Source organism: Gossypium raimondii, chromosome 8, assembly GCF_025698545.1.
Source record: "Gossypium raimondii isolate GPD5lz chromosome 8, ASM2569854v1, whole genome shotgun sequence".
Taxonomy (NCBI): Eukaryota; Viridiplantae; Streptophyta; class Magnoliopsida; order Malvales; family Malvaceae; genus Gossypium; species Gossypium raimondii.
Window position 1 is genome coordinate 56,814,211 of NC_068572.1, and position 22,033 is coordinate 56,836,243.

General features: G+C 33.3%; 1 protein-coding gene and 1 non-coding gene across 2 annotated transcripts; both read right to left on the reverse strand.

Annotated features, from left to right (window-relative positions):
- Nucleotides 1-1,448: 1,448 nt before the first annotated feature.
- On the reverse strand, nt 1,449-1,555 carry LOC128032345 (small nucleolar RNA R71). Its single transcript, XR_008188472.1, has one exon. It is a non-coding gene; the product is annotated as a small nucleolar RNA R71 (small nucleolar RNA).
- A 14,665-nt stretch (nt 1,556-16,220) lies between these two features.
- Nucleotides 16,221-16,967, reverse strand: LOC105793444 (agamous-like MADS-box protein AGL80). The gene has a single exon (XM_012622355.2). The coding sequence runs from the start codon at nt 16,965-16,967 to the stop codon at nt 16,221-16,223; it is 747 nt and encodes a 248-aa protein (XP_012477809.1).
- Between the last annotated feature and the right edge of the window lie 5,066 nt (nt 16,968-22,033).

A 22,033-nucleotide genomic window follows, 5' to 3' on the forward strand; every position in this document is an offset into this window, starting at 1 on the left:
GACTAAGTTATTCTTGCATTACAATTGTAAGGTAAATAATGAATTAATTATTTAAATGGATTGAAATTGTAATTAAATGACACAATACTTAATTAGTGCATGTTTAATCATCTAAGGTAGCTGAGGGTTAAATGAGCAATGGTATCTAACGATACATTAGTCTTGCATAACTTGCAAGATTATTGTGATTAAACTGTTTCAAGGTAGAAATACATTGTTACCTCACGTAATCTTTTGTGCTTATGAGATTGAATTAATTGTTTGAATTGGCATAGAGATATGTGCAATAGATTATTTTAATTTCAAAAGTATGTATGTACATGTACACATTTGCTTACTAAAATTTGTTTAATTGGTTGAATTGACGTAGAGATATAGTTAAGAGATAAATGGATTTTGGTAGGTAAGTATGTTCATAAGTTAGCAAATTACCGAGTTGCTGTGAATTTATTCGTACCAACATGAACATGAGTTTAATAACTCTAAGTTAAGAAATGTAACTAATCTAGCACAATTATGTCATCTTGATTAAAATAATTTTTTGAAATTGTGCATTGGAATTTTTATTTTATTTTTATTTATTTTACTTAGTTAAAGATCTTAGTTTTTAATCACTTCCTCAAATCAAAATGTTTTTATTCACTAAAGTGTTTTAAACTTGCATTCATAAATAATTCTTTTCACAGTCCCTGTGGGTACGATAACTCGACATTTACTTGTCACTTTATTACTTGTTGCGATTGTGTACACTTGCACATTTCCGTCGTTCCAAGTTTTTGGTGCCGCTGTAGGGGACTATTTTAAAAAGTCATTATTTGCGAATTTGTTAATTTTGCATTTTGATTTATTTTTTTTGTTTAGTTTTAACTTAATTAATTTTTCTGTGTTTATTTCAGGTGGTTATGAGTATTGACCGAATTATCAATTTACTCCCCGTAGACCCTGAGATAGAAAGAACTTTTCGACAGCAAAGAAGACGATCAAGTCCAAAAAGGACCTAAGAGATGAACTTTAAAAATTTGAATCAAGGAAACAGAGCAAACCCTGCTTAAAATCCTATCCTTATTGCTGATGATAGGGATAGAGCTCTAAGATAGTATGCTGTGCCAGTATTTCATGATCTTAATCCGGGTATTAGGAAACCCGAAATCGAGGCACAACTATTCGAGTTGAAGCCAGTCATGTTCCAGATGCTTCAGACAGTGGGTCAATTCAATGGAATGCCTACCAAAGATCCTCATCTTCACTTAAGACTGTTTATGGAGGTGAACGATTCTTTTAAGTTAGCCGGAGTACCCAAATATGCACTACGATTGAAGTTGTTCCCATATTCGCTAAAGGACAGAGCTCGAGCCTGGTTGAACTCATTGCCACCAAATTCAATTTCCACATGGCAAGAGTTAGCAGAAAGATTCCTCATAAAGTATTTCCCGCCTAGCCAGAATGCTAAGTTGAGGAACGAGATCACTGTTTTTCAACAAATGGATGATGAGTCCTTGTATGAGGCATGGGAAAGGTATAAAGAATTATTATGGAAGTGCCCTAATCATAGAATCCCACATTGCATCCAACTTGAGACATTTTATAATGGTCTCAATGCTCACACGAGGATGGAAGTGGACGTTTCTACTAACGGTGCTCTCCTCTCTAAGTCTTATAATAAGGCTTATGAAATCATTGAGAGAATTGCCAGTAACAATTATCAATGGCCAACCAATCGAGTAGCATCAGGAAAATGAGTCGCTGGAGTACATGAAGTGGACGCTCTCACTTCACTCGCATCTCAGATATCTTCAATGTCCTCAATGCTTAAAAATTTTACCACTAATGGGTTTAATAGTTTTGCAGCATAGTCACCGAATCAATTTGAAAATGTAGCCTGTGTCTATTGTAGGCAAGGAAATCTGTTCGAAGAATGTCCATCGAACCCAGAATTCGTGTATTACATGGGTAACCAGAACCAAAATCAAGGAAGGCAAGGACTACAATTCAATTCCTATAACTTATCATGGCAAAATCACCCTAATTTCTCCTGGAGTAACCAAGGGGTTGGACCCAGTAACACAGACGCCCAACCTAGACCGACCCAGCCGCCTATCTTTACCCAACAAGTTTAGAAACAACTTCAAACTGAACCATTCAATGGCTTAGAAAACTTGTTGAAGGCATACATAACCAAGAATGATGCCTTAATCCAAAGCCAAGCAGCTACATTGAAAAACTTGGAAAACCAAATGGGCCAACTTACAACTAAACCCAGAAACCGACCATAAGGTGCTTTACCTAGTTATACAGAGAATCCGAGGAATCTTGGGAAGGAGCATTATAAAGCGTTGACATTGATGAGAGAAAAGACATTAGAGCCCAACACCGTCGAAGTTGAAAGGGAGCTAGCCGATTCTCAAGACTCAGAAGAAGTTCAACCGAGTGTTGAAATTTCACTTTCACAGGAACCAGAGTTTGCAAAATCTAATAAGGTAACTTCTAAACCAGCTAATTTTGATAAATTAACAACTTCGATAGAAGTAGAATTACTATAAAAGACGAATCAACCAATTCTAGAAAAGAGGCCTCAACTACCCTATCCTCAAAGACTTCAGGAGCAGAAGTATGAAGTTTAATTTAAGAAGTTGCTAGATGTACTCAAGCAACTTCATATGAACATCTCGTTGGATGAAACACTTGAAAAAATGCCAAACTACATCAAATTCATGAATGATATCCTGTCAAAAAAAATGAAGGCTTGGAGAATTTGAGATGGTAGCCCTGGTGATAAAGGAATGTAGTGCATATCTTCAAGACAAACTACCCCCAAAGTTGAAGGATCCTGGGTGTTTTACCATACCTTGCAATATTGGAGCAACATATTGTGGTAAGGCAGTATGTGATTTGGGTGCGAGTATCAACTTGATGCCCATGTCAATATTTAGGTAGTTGGGATAGGTGAAGTTAGACCTACTACGGTTACACTTCAATTAGAAGATCGATCCTTAGCACATCTAGAAGGAAAAATCGAGGACGTATTGGTACGTGTAGACAAATTTATTTTTCCTGCTGATTTTGTTATTCTAGACTTTGAAGCAGACAAAGAAGTGCCAATCATCCTCGGAAGGTCTTTCCTAGCAACTGAAAGGACCCTTATTGATGTGTAGAAGGGCGAGCTTACTATGCGTTTTCAGGACGATAAGGTAACATTGAATGTTTTTAAGTTTATGCGATTTTCTGACACAATTGATGATTGCTTTGTAGTGTCTGATTTAGAGGAATTAATCACGGAAAGGGAACTTAACTATGTTGAGGACCCATTGGAACAAATTTTGACATCAGACCCTCCAAGTGATGAAGAGGGGGATGAATACTTAGCTTTTCTAGAAGCTAATCAAAGGGGATTTAATCTGCAATCCCGTTTTGAATCTTTGGAATTAGAGAATAGGGATTATGCCCAACCAAAAGCCTCAATCAAGAAGCCACCTAAATTAGAACTGAAGGTACTTCCCTCACATTTAAAATATATTTATTTAGGTAACACTTCTACTTTGACTGTGATTATTTCAGTAGAATTAACCGTTTAGTAAGAAAAGAAATTCATCCTAGTATTGAAACAATTCAAGAAGGCTATCGGATGGACCATAGTCGATATTCGCGGTATTAGTCTGTCTATATGCATGCACAAGATCATCCTGAAAGATGACAAAAAATGGACGATTGATGGAAAACCAAAACTGAACCCCATTAAAAAGGACGTCGTAAAGAAAGAAATCATCAAGTGGTTAGGTATGGGTATAATTTACCCCATCTCTGATAGTTCGTGGGTAAGTCTGGTCTAGTGCGTGCGAAAGAAAGGAGATATTACGGTCATTAAAAATGAGAATAACGAGTTGATACTGATAGTTACGGGATGAAGAATTTGCATCGATTACCAGAAGCTGAACAAGGCGACTAAGAAAATTCACTTTTCTTTGTCATTCTTAGACCAGATGCTGGATAGACTCGCAGGGTGAGACTATTATTATTTTCGCGATGGATACTCAGGGTATAATCAAATTAAAATAGCACCAGAAGATCAACACAACACAACATTCACCTGTCCGTAAGGTACATTTGCATTTACATGCATGTCATTTGGTTTATGTAATGCACCTGCTACATTTCAAATATGTATGATGTCTATTTTTACTGATATGGTTGAGAAATACTTGGAAGTCTTTATGGATGATTTTTCAGTATTCGGAGATACATATGATGATTGCCTAGCCAATCTAGACAAGGTACTAAGACGATGCGAAGAAACAAACCTTGTACGCAATTGGGAAAAGTGTCATTTCATGGTACAAGAAGGTATTGCTATAGGGTATCGGATAACGAGACATGAAATTGAGGTAGATAAAACAAAGGTAGACATTATTGAGAAACTCCCACCTTCAAAATTTGTAAAAAGTGTTAGGAGCTTTTTGGGCGACGTTGGTTTCTATCGAAGATTTATCAAAGCCTTCTCCAAAATTGCTAAACCCTTAGGCAAATTATTGGACAAGGACATGACGTTCAAATTTGATGAGGAGTGCTTAAGAGCTTTCAAAGATTTGAAGAGTTAGTTAGTTTCAGCACCCACAATCGTCACACCAGACTGGGATTTGCCATTTGAATTGATGTGTGACTCAAGTGACTTCGCGATAGGAGCTGTCATGGGCCAATGAAGGAACAAAATTTTCATCCCATCTACTACGGAAGTTGGACTCTAACAGGAGCTCAACTAAATTATATGGTAATAGAGAAAGAGTTACTTACTATTATGTTTTCTTTTGATAAGTTTTGATCCTATCTTCTAAGTACCAAAGTGACTGTCTATACGAACCACTCGGCAATTAAGTATTTACTTGCCAAGAAAGACGCTAAGCCGAGATTGATTTGATGGGTACTTCTACTTTAAGAGTTCGATCTAGAAATTCAAGATCGAAAGGGAGTAGAAAACCAAGTAGCAAACCATTTGTCCAGATTGGAGTTTTAAGAAGGGAATTCTCCACTTATAGCCATTCAGGAGACATTTCCAGATGAACACATATTGAAGGTAAATCATATCTATAATACCCCTTGGTTTGCTGATATTACTAACTATTTAGCTTGTGGTTTGATGCCAATTGATAAGACGTATCATCAAAAGAAAAAGTTTCTTCACGATGTGAAGTACTATTTCTAGGAAGAACCATACTTATTTAAAAAGTGTACATATCAAATGATCAGGAGATGCATGGCAGAAGATGAAGTACATAAGATTCTATATCATTGCCACTCAACTCCGAGTGGGGGACTCTTCAGAGGTACATGTACTGCGAAAAAAGTATTACAAGCCGGATTCTTTTGGCCAACACTATTTAAAGACGCATATGCTTACATAAAAAGTTGTTATCATTGTCAAAGGGTTGGAAACGTCACCAATGAAAATGAGATGCCTTGAACAAACATCGTTGAGGTAGAGTTATTTGATGTTTAGGGTATTGACTTTCTCAGTGCTTTCCCTCTATCTTTTGGTCACATGTACATATTGGTAGCAGTAGACTACGTGTCTAAATAGGTTGAGGCCGAGGTGTATCCGACGAACGATGCTAAGGTTGTGATGAAGTTTTTGCAGAAGCATGTGTTCACAAGGTTTGGAACCCCGAGAGCTATCATCAGTGATAAAGGGTACCATTTTGTAAACAAATGTTTGAAATGGTTACTCGAAAAACATGGAGTGAAACACAACGTTGCCACAGCTTACCATCCATAGATGAATGGGTAAGCTGAACTGGCAAACAAAGAGATCAAAGGCATACTCGAGAAGGTAGTTTGTCCGAACCGACGAGATTGGTCCAAAATATTGGATGATGCTTTATGGGCCTACAAGACAATATACAAGACACCTTTAGGGATGTCACCTTATAGGTTGGTCTTTGGGAAAGCCTGTCATCTGCCCTTGGAGGTAGAGCACAAAGCATACTGGGCTCTCCAACAACTCAACTTGGATCTTAAGCTTGCTAAAGAGAAACGGATGCTCCAACTCAATGAGTTAGAAGAATTCTGAATGTTCTTATACGAGAACGCCAAATTACTCAAGGAAAGACTTAAGAGATAGAATGACGAGCATATTCGAGTTTGAGAATTTGAAGCAGGTTAGCAAGCCTTGTTATTTAATTCCAAATTGATGTTCTTTCCAGGTAAGTTAAAATCACAATGGTCCGGTCCTTTTATGAGTCACCAAGTTTATCCATACGGAGTTGTCGAACTTCAAAGTAAGAGAGGTAATTTTCGAGTCAATGCTCAGCGCTTAAAACATTAAAGGGGGGATAAAATTGAATGGGATCAAATCTAGTTCGTTTTATTAGATATTTAATTTTTCTTGTTTTTTTAATAAATGATTTAGGGTATACTTTCGGGATTAGTATGTTTAAATAAATTCTGTCTAGGAGATCGGAACTTAAGCGGGACCGCTTGTGACCCCTCCAATCTTTCCTGGGAATTGATTTTAACATAATCTTCCGAGAAATTATTCCCTAAATGGCAAAATAAATTTTTAGTTTTTCAAATAAAAAAGGGTCAATTTTGATCCAAGTTTTAAATTGCAACTCAATTTCAAATTTTCCTTAAGTCTAGGTACTTAATTGAATTATTTTCAAATTTTGGTTGCTCTTTTATAAATATTAAAAATTAGATGCTCTTTTGTAAATATTTTTAAAAGGCATCTAGAATAAACATTTTAATTTAATAAATAAGATGATAATTATTAATATATAATTATATCCATTATAATATATATTAATTTAAATTTGATCATTTTTATTTAATAAGTTTTATTTTAATAAATTAATAGCAAATAATATTTTAATATACATTGTAGTAATTATTAATTGTTGTTAACTCTATGATAATTAGAACTTAGAATATTTTAATTATTAATTTTTTCTAAGAATTCTAATTAAACTCCCACTCCATTCACTATAAATTTCACCCACCTTTTCTATTTTTTTTCACTCATCCCTCAATTATTCCTAAAATCCACAACACACCAAGCCACAAATCACCTAGTGCCGAACTCTCTAGCCACAACACCGCCCAGCTCCACTCAGCACCCTCACCCATTCGGCTAGCAGCCTATGCACACACCTAGTAGCCCCCACGCACAATGTGTGCGCCAAGAGTCGCGCTCCTTGTCATTTTTTCCTTGGCAGATCAAGCATGGCAGCCTAGCAAGGCACGCTTGACCTTTTGCTTGCTACCCACTTCCCCACATTCGCACGACACATGCATGCCCTGCTGCTCCTTAGCGTGCCGCTGCCACCTTGCTACTTACACCACACCATCAAGTCACCCTACAACCATCCCTAAACCAACCTCTTTTACTTTAGATTTATTTTCGTTGAGTGCTTAACTTTTATAAAAAGGTGGTAAGACAAATTTTTCTCCTAAAATTTCAATTTTATTTAATTTTTCAAATTATTGAATTATTAATATTTTATACTAATTAAATTTTTGAGAAAATATTTGTTCTATCTTATGATCAGGTTAATCATGCCTCGCAAAAGAACTCGTGCCTCTGCCCAAATTGACGAATCACAAAACAAATTCCACTGTGAAGAAGCTAAAGCGAGATACGAAAGCATTTTCAAGAATCAACAGATGCACCTAGAAAAAGGCTTTATGTTGAAAGAAAGCAACTATATTGATTTCATGGCACGTATTTGATAAGTTGTTGAAGCTTTAAATTGGGAGTTGTTCTGTGAGAAAAGACCTAGTGTGGATGAGGATTTAGTTCGTGAACTTTATGCAAATTTAATCTCAAGCGAATTGACGAAAGTTTCTATTCGTAGAATCAAGGTACCAATATTAATGAATTCTTTAAATTACCTGATTTCGAAAACAACAAATATTCTTCCTTGATGAGCAATATTGAGTCTGAAAATCTACAATAAATTCTCGAGGAACTTACAATTCCAGGTTCTAAGTGGATTGTGTCAAAGCAAGGAATTCACACTTGTTGCAGAGAATATTTGACACCACTAGCGAAGGTATGGTTCTATTTCATTGGATTCAACCTTATGCCTATTTCACATGGGACTACAATTTCATTAGAGCGAATGGTCTTATTATACTCGATTTTAACTGGAAAGCCCATTGATGTGGGAAAAATGATCTTGATAGAAATGCGGAATTATGCCACTAGACGTTCTGGCCCAGCTTACTTTCCCTTTACGATAACAATTTTGTGCTTGAAAACTAAAATTCTTGCAAACATAAAGAAGACAAGTTATAGCCAGGGCACAATCACAGATTGGACCCTCTACCGAATAGCTGGAGACTCTGTTCTACAGCAACGAGTTGAAGAGAGAGAGGATCCCGAATAAGAAGAAGATCCCACAGAGATTGGACCAATGCAATCAGCTGAAATCCTTAATAAGGCAGAACCAATAGAACTAGTAACCGAACCTGACGTCGCAACTTCAATGTTCAGGACTTAATCACCTTGTCCAGATCTTCGAGATGAGCTGTCAAAGTTGATGGACATCACGCGACACATGCAGTGGCAGCAACACGCTTACTAGAGATATTCAAAAATACGGGATGACTCAATGAGAAGCGCTCTTACGAAAATATACAATGACCCATTTATTTTTGTGCCTGAGTTTCCAGATTTCATATTTGAACCATTGAGTCCACTATCGAAGAGGGAGCAAAGCGATTCATGCAAAAACAAAGACGATGGAGCAAAAGATGAGTCGAATTCGGAGGGATCTGCAAATAAATAAAAATGGGGGATCTTGACCTTATTTTATTTTCGCTTTTAGGTTATTTAATAGGATTAGGTTTTATTAGGAATTTTTATTTTCGCATAATAAAACAAGAGGTGGAAATTATTAATAAAAATGAACAAGTTGCAAAAGTATAAAGTGTGGTAATAGATATATACATGTCTAGGCTTGGATCTAGAGAGAGCTTGGTACTTTAAGCTGTAACAACCTAATTTTTAGTGGTATCGAAAACAGTGATTTTAGATCACTAAATCCGACAAGTAAGCTTGAAAAATTTAATAAAGTAATAATTATGGGTCAAGTGTGAGTTTAGAAGAATTTTTGAATTAGTGAATTATGTGATTTAGTGAATTTTGTGATTTAAAAAGAATTTAATTGGTAAATTGGGTCTAAAACGAGGTATCGAGACCTCGAATTCATAATTTGAGCCATAAATATTTTTATAAATATTTATGGAGTGTCATTGAGTTAGTATAAAAGTTTCGTTAGAAAATTTTAACGTTTGGATAGTCAATCAATTAAAAAAATACTAAATTGAAAATAGTGCAAAATTTGTTAAATTGTGATTAAGTAGTTTAAGTGACTAGTAAGGAGGGATTTAAAAGGCAATTAGGCCTAAAGTATATGGGCTGGACGGTTTGGGTAAGAAAATCAGCAAGAAAATAAGGAGAAATAAGGGCAAAATTGGAAATTTTACAAATTAAACATATAAAATAAAGACAAAATTGAAAAGTCTAGAGATATCATCATTTTTCTTCAGCCAAAACGCCATAGGAGAGAGTTTTCAAGCTGGTTTTCATATTTTCATCATGTAAGTTCAATTCTTGCTTTTTCTTTGTAATTTTTCATGTTTTGTGACTTTTACAATTAAGTCCAACTATTGAATTCATTTGTTTTTGATTCTATGAATGATTTTGAAAGTTACCATGAGTGAATACTGGAATTTTAAGATGAAATATCATAGATTTTAAGATTTAATTTTATTATATTATGATTTTATTAAGTGATTTTAGTAGAAAATGATTTTTAGGACTTAATTGTGAAAAAGCTAGGAATTGGGGTTTTGTACTGAAGTTCTGAATATCAAAGGCTGTATAATAGCCTAAAATTATTAGATAAAGTGTTATTTGAGGAAAAAATTAGTTCAATTAAATTGTTAATTGAGTAGGGACTAGATTGTAAAAACTGTAAGTTTTGGGGTAAAAGTGTAATTTCAAAAATTAAAGGGCATAAATTGTGAAGTGAATTAGTATTGAGTTAGATGCTAATGAATGGAAAAAATTATATTATAGAATGGGAATCTAAAGATAAATGCGGAAAAGAGAAAGTATCAAAATAGTCTCTGAACTTTTACAGATCCTACAAATTGGCCCAGGTAAGTTCATACGGCTGAATTTTTATGATTAATTGTTAATGTGGGATTGATATATTGTATCAATTTGTATATTGTTGTTGAATTATGATTATGGTAAAAATGGAAAAAAATGAGATTGTTAGTTTAAATTAAGGGATACGCAGGATTGAGTACATATGTTCTGTAATCAGTGATGAATTGACGAATAAGCCCATGGTGAATCCATGGAAAATTGTGAAAAGTAGGTATGGTGTTTCAGTGAAGAAAGCCATACTGAGTTGTGAAAAGTAGGTATGGTGTTTCAGTGAAGAAAACCATACTGAGTTGTGAAAAGTAGGTATGGTATTTCAGTGAAGGAAACCATACTGAGTTATAGCATTGTAAAATATTCAAGCAAATCGTGGCACCGGGCAAACGATGTACTCAAATCTGTAAGACGATCCTTAATTTGACAAGTATTTGTAAGTGCAATTGAAGCCAAATGTTGGAATATAAATTGATATTTGATATTGAGCTCAATTGAGTAAATTCATTGTTTGAGATTGTGGTTGGCAGGAAATGTTGTATTATACTTTGAAATTTCATGAATGATATGGTATGTTATTTTATATGAATGTTATTAAACTGAGATAATTGTGAAAATATAAATGTTTGAATAAAATTTCTAATTTAGTGGAACATTGGATTGAGTACTTTCGTTCAGTCACTCATACGCATTGACGGAAAAGACCATGGTTGGACCATGACAATATGTGATATGTGATTTCCGTATAAGACCATATCCAGGATATGACATCGGTGTGATATATGCTTCCATGTAAGACCATGGCTGGGCTATGGCTTCGTTGTGTATTATGTGATTGACCATAGTTATACTATGGCATTTTTAAAAAATGAAGTACTCAATTCCATAACCGTTTCCTAAATTGATTAAGAAAAGGAAGAATTAGTGAAATTATATATTGTATAATTGTTATAAGATGTTCGGTAAGAATTATTTTTTATGCCTTTGAACTTACTAAGCTTACATAAGCTTACTCCTGTGTGATTAATGTTCTTTGTAAATTGATGTGAAATCGGTGGAGCAGATCAACACATCAGAGCACACTATCCAGATTACTTCAATAAATTTTATTGTGCATCTTAAGGTTTATATAGCATGTATAGGGTTTAATTGAAAGAAAGTGAAGGTGTTATAAACTTAGTTATCAACATTTTCCACTAAAACAGTTTTTGGACAGCAGCATTGACATGATTTTGAAAAATCACCAAAAATGGTGGAAATTTAATTAGAAGCTAAGTGAGATATGAAATTAAAGCTTAATGAGTCTATTTTCACATGAAAGAAATATAGTAAGCAAAAGAGTTGTATATTTTTAGATATTTGAATTTTAGTGAGACAGGGTCAGAATAGTTTTTGAAATCCCTATTCTAAATTTAGAAAATCATTAAAATTGTACAGAAATAATTGGAAGTTATAATTTATATTTATATATTCCTTAGTGATTATATTTTCAATATAAACAAATGAGAATGTTATCTGAATTCTGTAAAATGAGATAATTAATTTTTAGTGAAGAGGGTCGATCTATCGAATAATGAAATATGGGAGACTTTAAAGAATAAAATGTACTAATTGGCTAAACCAAAAATTCTGAAAATTTTATGGTAAGAAGATATATGAGTCTAGTTTCAGGGAAAATTTATGGATCTAAATTTTTAGTTTTTTAACTTGAGTTATAATCAAATTAGTGACTGTCGCGTAGTTGGACAATTTTATTATGAATAGTGAAATGAATTGTTTTGATTTGTTTTAGTATTCGAAAAATTATTAATGTTCCCGGTTTGGACCCAAACCATTTCCGTTGCATGATTTAGGGTCTCAAGATTCCTTTTTAGGGATATATTGAATGAACGTGAGTGAATTAATTTTAAAAGAAAATTTTTATGCTCCGAACTAGTAAGTTAAGTTAGGTAATGCCTCGTGCTCGACTCCGACAATGGCCTCGGGTAAGGGGTGTTACATAAGCAGTCAAATTGACTCACCTCCTCTTTTATAGAATCATACCTGGTGTGTATGTATCTATTCACTTTTAACAATGAGGACATTGTTCATCTTAAGTAGGGGTACCAAAAAATTGAAATTATTTCCTCTCAGAATAAAATTTTCTTTTAATTATGATTAGGATATAGTTTGTTCAAAAATTTGAAATTTTGTTCAGTATGCTAAACTTTAGTATAAATAAAGTTTTATTATTTCAATAATTGTTATGTTAGTTGAATTATGATATAAATGTATTTTTAATAAAGCATGCAAATCATACCATAAAATTTTTAGTTCCTTAGGAAAGTTAGGCATGCATGAAAGTTTAAGTCTCTAGAATTGACTTAGTAGTTTCTTGAGGCAAAATCCTAGGAAGCATGGAAAGTTGAAAATGATTTAGGAAACTTTTGTTTGGACCATTTCAGCCTTTGAAGCCAATCATGATGAACTTTTATCCCTTGAAACCCAACTTTGAGACTATATGGCCTAATTTTATTTGAACCCTTGCAATATTTAGCCACCGCTTTTCTCTTAATTATCTTTAAGTTGTCTCAAATACTAGACTCAGTATTATTTAGAACATTCTTTGAAAATAAGTTTGGGGGAGTTGAAAAGAAGTATCAAATGCTCAAAAAAATGTAGTACATACAGTAAAATGCTCATGAAAAAAAAGGAAAGCATATGTACTTGAAAGAAAATAGATGTACAAAAGAGCATGTGAAAGTAAAGTAAGTTTGTGTATTTAATGTAATTGTTCTGAAGGTCCAATTAAAGCTGAGTCTAGGGTTTTTAGCCTAAATTTATCTATCTTTTACCTACCCCTAGCCTAGCCACATTACAACCTTTTTAAAGACCTATTGATTCAAGTTTCTATACTACCTACATTAGTGGAGAGAAATTGCTATGTTCAACATATGAAGGCATAAGTTAAACTTAATGATTGCAACTTAATCTTGAATAAGGGAATAAAATCAAATTGGTAGGAATTTAGCATGTCTTTATTGAGAAAGAATTTAGACTATTTTTGCTATCATAAGAATAATTGAGATTAATTTGAATAATATGTATACATACGTAGCATAAATATCAAAATCTTGTTTTTGAGCATAAGTTTAGTAAAATCATAATTTTGGGAAGGATGTTGTTCTAATGGAATTTTTCAAAGGTATTTTCGAGAAATTCTTTTCAAATTTGTGCATTACTCAGGACGAGCAATGAATTAAGTTTGGGGGTGTGGAAACACGAAAATATGCACACTTTTTCATGCCATTTTTAACTCAAATTCATGCAGTTTCTGTAAAAATCGTGTCAAAAAATATATAATTATTATAAAATAATTAAATTGTACTTAAATTATTAACATGTTGAATTTTACTTAATTTTATAATAAATTTTGATTAATTTTTATCATTTTCGATAGATTCGCACAAAGGGAGAAAAATGGCTCGGTAGACACTGCTAGAAGCGTAAAACCGAGAAGCAATTTTGAAGCATCAAGGCAAATTAATTTTGAAGCATAAGACAGTCCAAATTATGTGTATTAATTCATAATATAACTAATTTTAATTTTGATCCAATTTAATTTGGGTTAAATAAATTATTATTAATTAATTATAAAAAGGGGCTCAGTTGAGCTGAACTGAGAAAACTGAACCAACCGAGCACTGGGCAGCCCAAAACCGTCTCACATGCTGACCCAATCAGCTTGCTTGGCTGATTATTTGACTTGCAAAATGGCCCTTGAAGACTTCTTCAAATTGCATTCAAACCCCTCCACTATTTGTACCTTTCTAGATTTGCCCCTACCTTAAAATAGCAAGTTTGAAACCTTCAGGCTTGCCACATGTGTGGCCGGCCATGGGGGGACTCTATGGCTGCTGATTTTTCTAATTTTGGCAGTCATCTCAACCTATAAATACCCCCTTGGCTACTCACATCAAACACATCTCAACTCTTCTCATCTCTTCACTTCTCTATCATTTTTCTCTCTTCATTTCCCTTACATTGTTCTTCATTCCCTTGTCGATTTCACCTCTTAAAAAAGAGTCATTCATTCACTATTTGGAGCAGAATTCAAGTGTTCGTAGAAGCCTCGGTTGAACAAGACCAAGCGGAGAAGGAGAAGCGGAGCAAACTAGTCAAGCCTTGGAGAAACACCGGATTTGATTCTTGTTCCCTATCCTTTTAATTTTGTTGTTGTTATGATGAACATGTCTATGAATATTTGTGATGTTGATATGTTTAATTTAATTCATATGACTTAAATTTAATTCATGTTAGGTTGATTGCATTTCGTCTACTTAATTTATTAAAATTGTGTTTGTGTTGTTATAGGCCTCGGTAAGATGTTTGATTAAGTAAAACCATGACTAAGTTATTCTTGCATTACAATTGTAAGGTAACTAATGAATTAATTATTTAAATGGATTGAAATTGTAATTAATTGACACGATACTTAATTAGTGCATGTTTAATCATTTAAGGTAGCTGAGGTTAAATTAGCAACAGTATCTAATGATACATTAGCCTTGCATAACTTGCAAGATTATTATGATTAAACTGTTTCAAGGTAGAAATACATTATTACCTCACGTAATCTTTTATGTGCTTATGAGATTGAATTAAATGCTTGAATTTGCATAGAGATATGTACAAGATATTATTTTAATTTCATAAGTATGTATGTGCATTAACACATTTGCTTATTAAAATTTGTTTAATCGGTTGAATTGACATAGAGATATAGTTAAGAGATAAATGGAATTTTGGTAGGTAAGTATGTTCATAAGTTAGCAAATTACCGAGTTGCCGTGAATTTATTCGTAACAACATGAACATGAGTTTAATAACTCTAAGTTAAGAAATATAATTAATCTAGCAAAATTATATCATCTTGATTAAAATCATCTTTTGAAATCGTGCATTGGAACTTTTATTTTATTTTTATTTATTTTACTTAGTTAAAAATCTTAGTTTTTAATAACTTCCTCAAATCAAAATATTTTTCTTCACCAAAGTGTTTTAAACTTGCATTCATAAATAATTCTTTTCACAGTCCCGTGGGTACGATAACTTGACATTTACTTGTCACTTTATTACTTGTTGCGATTGTGTACACTTGCACATTTCCGTCTTTCCACAAAGCAATCAATCCAAAAAACCTGAGCTAGAGTTGTAATTGAGTGAAGCCAAGCTTGAATATTGTCAAGCTCGAGCTTGAGCTCAACTTGAAATTTCGAGCTCGATACTCGACTTGAGCTTAATCGAGCATATATTTTTAAGCTCGAGCTTCACTCTAGATATAAATGAGCTTGAGCTTGAGCTTGAGTTTGATTAAACTCCTTTACCGATTTTTCTGCTCAAGCTCAAGCTCAGCCCAATGATTAAGCTTAGGTATAACAATATATATTAAGGCTAATTTCATAATTTAATTATGTAAAAATATGAAAAGCTTGATAAGGCTCGCGAGCCATCCGAGTCAAGCATTACTAAACTCAAATTTGGCTCGATTAATAGCTCAAGTTGCTTGAGCTCGTGCTCGACTTGATAATTAACAAATCGAGTTCATTTTTTTAGTTAAAATAGAAATGCTTACGAAGACCATTGTCTCTTTTACACCCCCAACTCAAGAAGAGGTACAAGTGCGAAACAATTGATCCAAAAATTTAGTATGTAATTTGCAAATCAAACAAGTGTCTTCTTTTGACATACCTCTCTTCCGAAGCTAAACTTTAATGGAAAAAAGTTAATTTCATAGTTTCCAAAGGAATAAAATTATCTTGAATTGAACTTTAATTCTCCATAAGGATTCCTATAACGCCCCAAAAATTCAAATAATAAACATAGTTTTTTAATCCTAAAAAGGAAAATGATATAAGAGCTTTAGTTGAAGGGAAAAAACTATGATCTGTAAGCAAAGTTCAACAAACCCAACACCATCCTGACATAAAATGATAAAATACCTTTCAATCAAAGGCCTTAATAGAAGCAAATAGATAAATCGAATGAACTCTCACTTTCCCAAAGGGAAAACAACATTTGACTAAAGGCCATTGTTAGAGTTGATGTTGTCACCAAATTGGTACATCATCCCATCGCCTCCCACATGAGTTTGAGGGTTGTTGTTGTTGTTGTTGCTCATTAGTTCCATGATCCATTGTTGCCTCTGTATTTGATCCATTTCGTTCACATCTTCTTGCACAATATCTTCCGTACCTGTCCTCGGCATCGCTTCGGGTGCTACCATCATCATCGGGGGCACTGCAACCAGGGACGAGGATGATGATGATGACACCCATTGAGGATTGAGGGGTGTCCTAGAAAGTGCATCAATCCTCTTGTCAATATCACTCATTTTTTTATCGAGCAACAAGTTGATTACACTCAAGGCCTCAAAGTTCAAACCATGGATGACCCCTTTGCCACAAATCGTATTGAACATGACCTGGGTCATCTCCTTTTCCCAGTTTTCCTTGCAATGCTTCTTTAGCTGCTCAGATGCTTTGGTGGTCTTTTGGGAGAGGAAACTCTCCTGGTTCAACATATTCTTACTTTTCTCCATCTCGGGGATTGTCTCGAGCTTGGAAAGCACCTGTTGGACTTCCATGGGGGAAGGCCAAACCTCAAGTTGGGACTCATAAGGATTGTACATGATAGAACAAGCATCGATATCACAAAGGGTACTCAACTCACTAAGTTTTTTCACCAAACCCTTCGTTCTTTTCTTGTAGGTGGCTTTCCTTGCTGAATCATCGGTGATATAAGCAAGCTTAACCTTCTTCCTTGTCATGGCTCTCAAAGCAAAAGGGGATATTGGAATGGCTTTTTCTCTTTCTTATGTATTTCCTTCCCAAACAGAAATTGGATGCTTTATATAGAGGTGAAGGGAGTGAAAATGTTCTCAAATTAAATGAAAATAATAGCCAATAATTTTAGAATATAGAAGATATCATTGTAATGCATTACAAAGAATTCAATCGAATGGGTTGAGTTTTAATTTTTTATTTTTTTCCATGATTAAAGTTTCATGGAGATATATATTTTATTAGTCATAAAGTGACGTCATATGTATTACAACAAAATTATTACTTATTTATACGAATCTTATAATATCGAATAATTTGGTTAGTTATAAAATGATAAAACGACTTTCATTATGTATTTATACAAATAACGTAATGTTAAAGATATGGTGCTAGTCCTTGTACGAAGAAAATCGAGACTTAGTCGTGTACTTATAGTAAAAATTAAGTCCTTCAACTTTTTATTTAAAATATCAGTCCAATAATTAAAATCGTAAGTATATTCCATCAAAATTTATTAATTTGACAAGATGATTAAGTTGTCCTCATATGAAGTGTTATATGATTGATGAAAAATAGTCATGTTAAGTTGATAAATTTTAACCAAACTACCAACCATGATAATGATGAGACTAGGATTTTAAATTGAAAAGTAAAATGATTGAATTTTAGCTTTTAAAGTATGAGGGCTAAACCTTCAATTCGGTAGAAGTGCATGGACTAATAACATATTTTATCCATATTTTAAAAGAATCATAAATATTTTCTATATTAATCTATAAATGGTAATGCAGGATGAAAATAACGCATACATAGGTATATAAAAGGCAAGTGTTCATACATACCATACATGCAATGACGCCATGGCGCTTTTAGTTATTAATGGTAATAAAGTATATAAAACAAAAAAATATATATTTATTTTTCAAAAAATAGTTATTTTGGAAAATTAAAAAGGAAAAAATAACATTATAATACATAAATGGTATGTAGCAGTTATATAATTACCATGTTAGAGTGTTTGGTATTTAAGTAGTGTAAATTGTTAACTAAGAATTGTAATAATGTGCTATATATTTTTTCTTATGAATTTGGTAAATATTTTAATGTCATGACAAAAATAACAAAGAGATGATAAGTATGCCACCTAGACTAAGTATAGCAACTTATTTTTCCTATCTGAATAGCTAAATTGTGTAAAGGGTGAGGCAGCCGTTGGCTGAAAATAGATGTCACAATCATTTATCTTCTGCTAATGTTGCACCATGAAGAAGATCAGATCGCCAATTAAATACAATCCCTAACACTAACATTCATCAACTTGGAATAGTGAAATTATCAAGATGGAAACATTAGGTTGATCTACATATCCACATTGACGTAGTATATGTTGGTCGAATTGTTTATTATAAGCTCCCACTATATTTGCAGCTAAGCAATCAATCCAAACAACCCAAGCTAGAGTTGTAATCGAGTGAAGCTGAGCTTGAATATTGTCAAGCTCGAGCTTGAGCTCAACTTGAAATTTTGAGCTCGATACTCGACTTGAGCTTAATCGAGCATATATATTTAAGCTCGAGCTTCACTCTAGATATAATTGAGATTGAGCTCGAGTTTGATTAAACTCATTTACTAATTTTTCTGCTCAAGCTCAAGCTCAAGCTCAACCAATTGATTAAGTTTAGGTATAACAATATATATTAAGGCTAATATCATAATTTAATTATGTAAAAATATGAAAAGCTTGATAAGGCTCGTGAGCCGTTTGAGTCTAGTATTACTAAACTCAAAATTGGCTCGATTGATAGCTCAAGTTTCTCGAGCTCGAGTTTAACTTGATAATTACCAAATCGAGTTCATTTTTTTAATCAAAATAGAAATGTTTGCGAAGACCACTGTCTCTTTTACACCTCTAACTCAAGAAAAGGTACAAGTGTGAAACAATTGATCAAAAATTTAGTATGTTATTTGCAAATCAAACAAGTGTCTTCAATTGACATACCTCTCTTCCAAAGCTCAACTTTAATGGAAAAAAGTTAATTGCTTAGTTTCCAAAGGAATAAAATTATCTTGAATGGAAATTTAATTTTCCATAAGGATTCTTGTAACACCCCAAAAATTTAACCTTTGCTTGCTAGATTCTATCAATGACTAAGTATATGCTTTAGTGGTTTAGAGCCTTAATTGTGTGTGGAGATTTGGTATTCAAGTCCTATTTTTGGAAAAATTTTCTATTTTTTGGTCTAAATTTTTATCCTTGAACTTTCAACTTAAGTTTAATTTTGTGTCAAGAATTAGCCTACTAGTTCAATGTTTAAGCTTTTTTATACCTTTTGGTATTTTGTTCGAGTCTTTGTGTAATCAATGTGGAAGTATAATTTTTGTGCTAATCCATAAAATTTGATTATTTTTAAAATTAACTAAATTGTTTTCCCCCCATTCCCTCTTTTTCCTTTTATTTTTTTCTTTTTCTTCCATCTCTTCACCGTGCTTCCTATCATTTTCTCCTTCTCCTCTGTTCATCTTTTTGTTTTATTACCTTTCGTTAATTTTGCTATTGTTCTATCAAGGGAGTTGTGTTCGACTGAAAGGTTTTTAGCGTAACTTTTTGTTGTCGAAATTCTATTAATTGTTGTTATTGTTTGTTATTTGTCAAATTGGGTTTTTTTGCTCGTTTTGTTCAATTTCTCTTTTTGAGTGTTCAATTAGTTCTATTTTAGGCGAAGATCTTGAGAAGAACAATCCCCAACGTTTTAGGTCCAAGGATTAATGTAGCGTGTGTGGGTAAGTTGTTGAATTTTTCAAGTTGGGTTTTTGTGTCGAGGCTTTTCGACGTATCTTTGGTTTTGCATGCTAATTCTAGCGATTCGAATGCGGATCATTATTTAATTGATCACTGGATTGTTGTTTTTAGGTTCCGGATTCATCTCGGTTGCTTCTATGTTGAAACCATATCAGGTGTGTAGCAAAAACCCAAACTTTTTGTGAACAACGAAAGTTGGAATAAATAGTTGTCGATGCCACACAACCGTGTGCCAGGCTGTGTGGTAGACCGTGTTAGAGACTGTTTTAATTTTGAGTCACGCGGGCAATAGACACGGGCATGTGTCTAGGTCGTGCGAGAGACATTTTGGATTTTAAGTCACATGGGCGTGTGCTAGACCATGTAAATCTCTATTTTGAGTCACACGAGCGTGTGCTAGGCCATGTAAGGCACTGATATGAGCTACCGTGTAGGGCACACTGGTCAGCCATGTAGGTCGTGTGAATCTACAAGGGCATATGGGCTATGTATCTGACTTTTTCCTAGGGCCATAAACGTTGTCTGAATCGAACGTAGGCCTTCTGTAGGGTGTGTATTATCTGAATTAGGCTATATAACTTGATATTTGATGATTGGACGATGAAAAATCTGCTATCTGTATGTATATTCTATATGTTATTTGCTAAGCGAGTATGATACAAAATATCTAAACATGACTTGAATTTGTATCACTGTGTATGCATCTCTGTTTCTGCATTGGGTTGGGATTTGGGTGAAGAAGAAAGTGTGATCAGTTTAATGATTTGCCAATTCTGGTGGCTAAGCCATGTATATAAATATGATTTTGGCGATTTATCACATTTTGATCTTGCAGTTAGACTGCAATTAATCTGAAATGTGACATACAGTCACCATGCGGTGTGTAGGGATGGATGGAGATGGTGGTAGCGAATGGGGGTAGAAATATGCATTTGTATTTGGTAAGTTTTGCATCTATATCTGATAAGATCTGTATTGTACCTAAAATACTTTGTTTCTAACTCTGTATCCGATTCTGAGAACTGTCTGAATAAATTAAGTCGAAGATATGTTTGATATTATTCAGATAATCAAATACATAAGTTACACACTGAGTTTGTAAACTCATTTTGTCTTTTTTTTTGAATTTCAGGTAACCTGCAGACTTAAGCGGGTCGGAGTAGCAGGAGCTTGGCCATATCCATTTTGATTATTTTACTATTTTACCTTAACTTATACTATCGTATACTCCTTTAGATTGTTGTTTAAAAGTTTTGATTTTTGTGGTTTGGAATAATTGTTTAAATTGTTTTAGACTGTTTAACATTCAAAAAATCTAAGTTGAACTTTTTGAAAATGGTTATTGTAATTCTCTAGATTTGGTCATGACGTCTAGGCCGGGTTGAGGGTGTTATAATTTTTTAATTTATCCTAGATTATTATATTGTTTTAAATTATTTATATATTCATATAATTTTATACAGGCTTATAAATTCTAATATGAACTTGAAACTCCAACCCGGTTAATTTGAATCCAAATAGAACATAACTTGATTTGACAATAGAAGGTCAACAATGCGAACTCTTCCAACCTTAACCTAAAATGACCTGAACTTGAAATGGCTCAAAAACTAACCCTAATTATGTAAATTAAAAATAGTCCAACCATAACTCTGAAAACTAAATGAAAAAAAATTAATCAATCCAAATTAACCTATTTAAAACAAAAGCATTTTATCATATTTTAAATATTTATACAAGTTGTCGGTATATATTTATCAACCTACGAATGCCAACCAAACATGAATTACTAAAATGTAGTAATACCAATTTATATAAATTTATATTATGTTGAATAGAAAAATAATATGAATGCCAACCAAACACACGTCAAACATATAGTTTTGATTCCATAGAATTAGATAAAAAGTCGCAACAAATCTAGTTTTACCATTCCCTAATTATCTCTCATCAGTTTTAATCCCTTCACTGACTTGTCTCACAAATAATAAAGCATCTTCCTATATTGCTTTATAGCATGCATTCAAGATAGCTTCATTAAGATCTAATCTAACTTATGATATTAAATATTGCTTCATTAAAGTAATTAAGATTGAAGCATAAAAAATTTAAAAGATAAAATAAAAACTCCAAATTATGAGAATAACATAAAAACTCTAAATTTAAATAATAAACATAATTTTTTAATCCTAAAAACTAAAATGATGCATTAGTTAAAGGAAAAAATTCTGATCTGTAAGCAAAGTTCAA

Bases quoted from the DNA above. Each gene is read 5' to 3' on its own strand.
- LOC105793444 (XM_012622355.2), bottom strand. From the start codon at position 16,967: ATGACAAGGAAGAAGGTTAAGCTTGCTTATATCACCGATGATTCAGCA.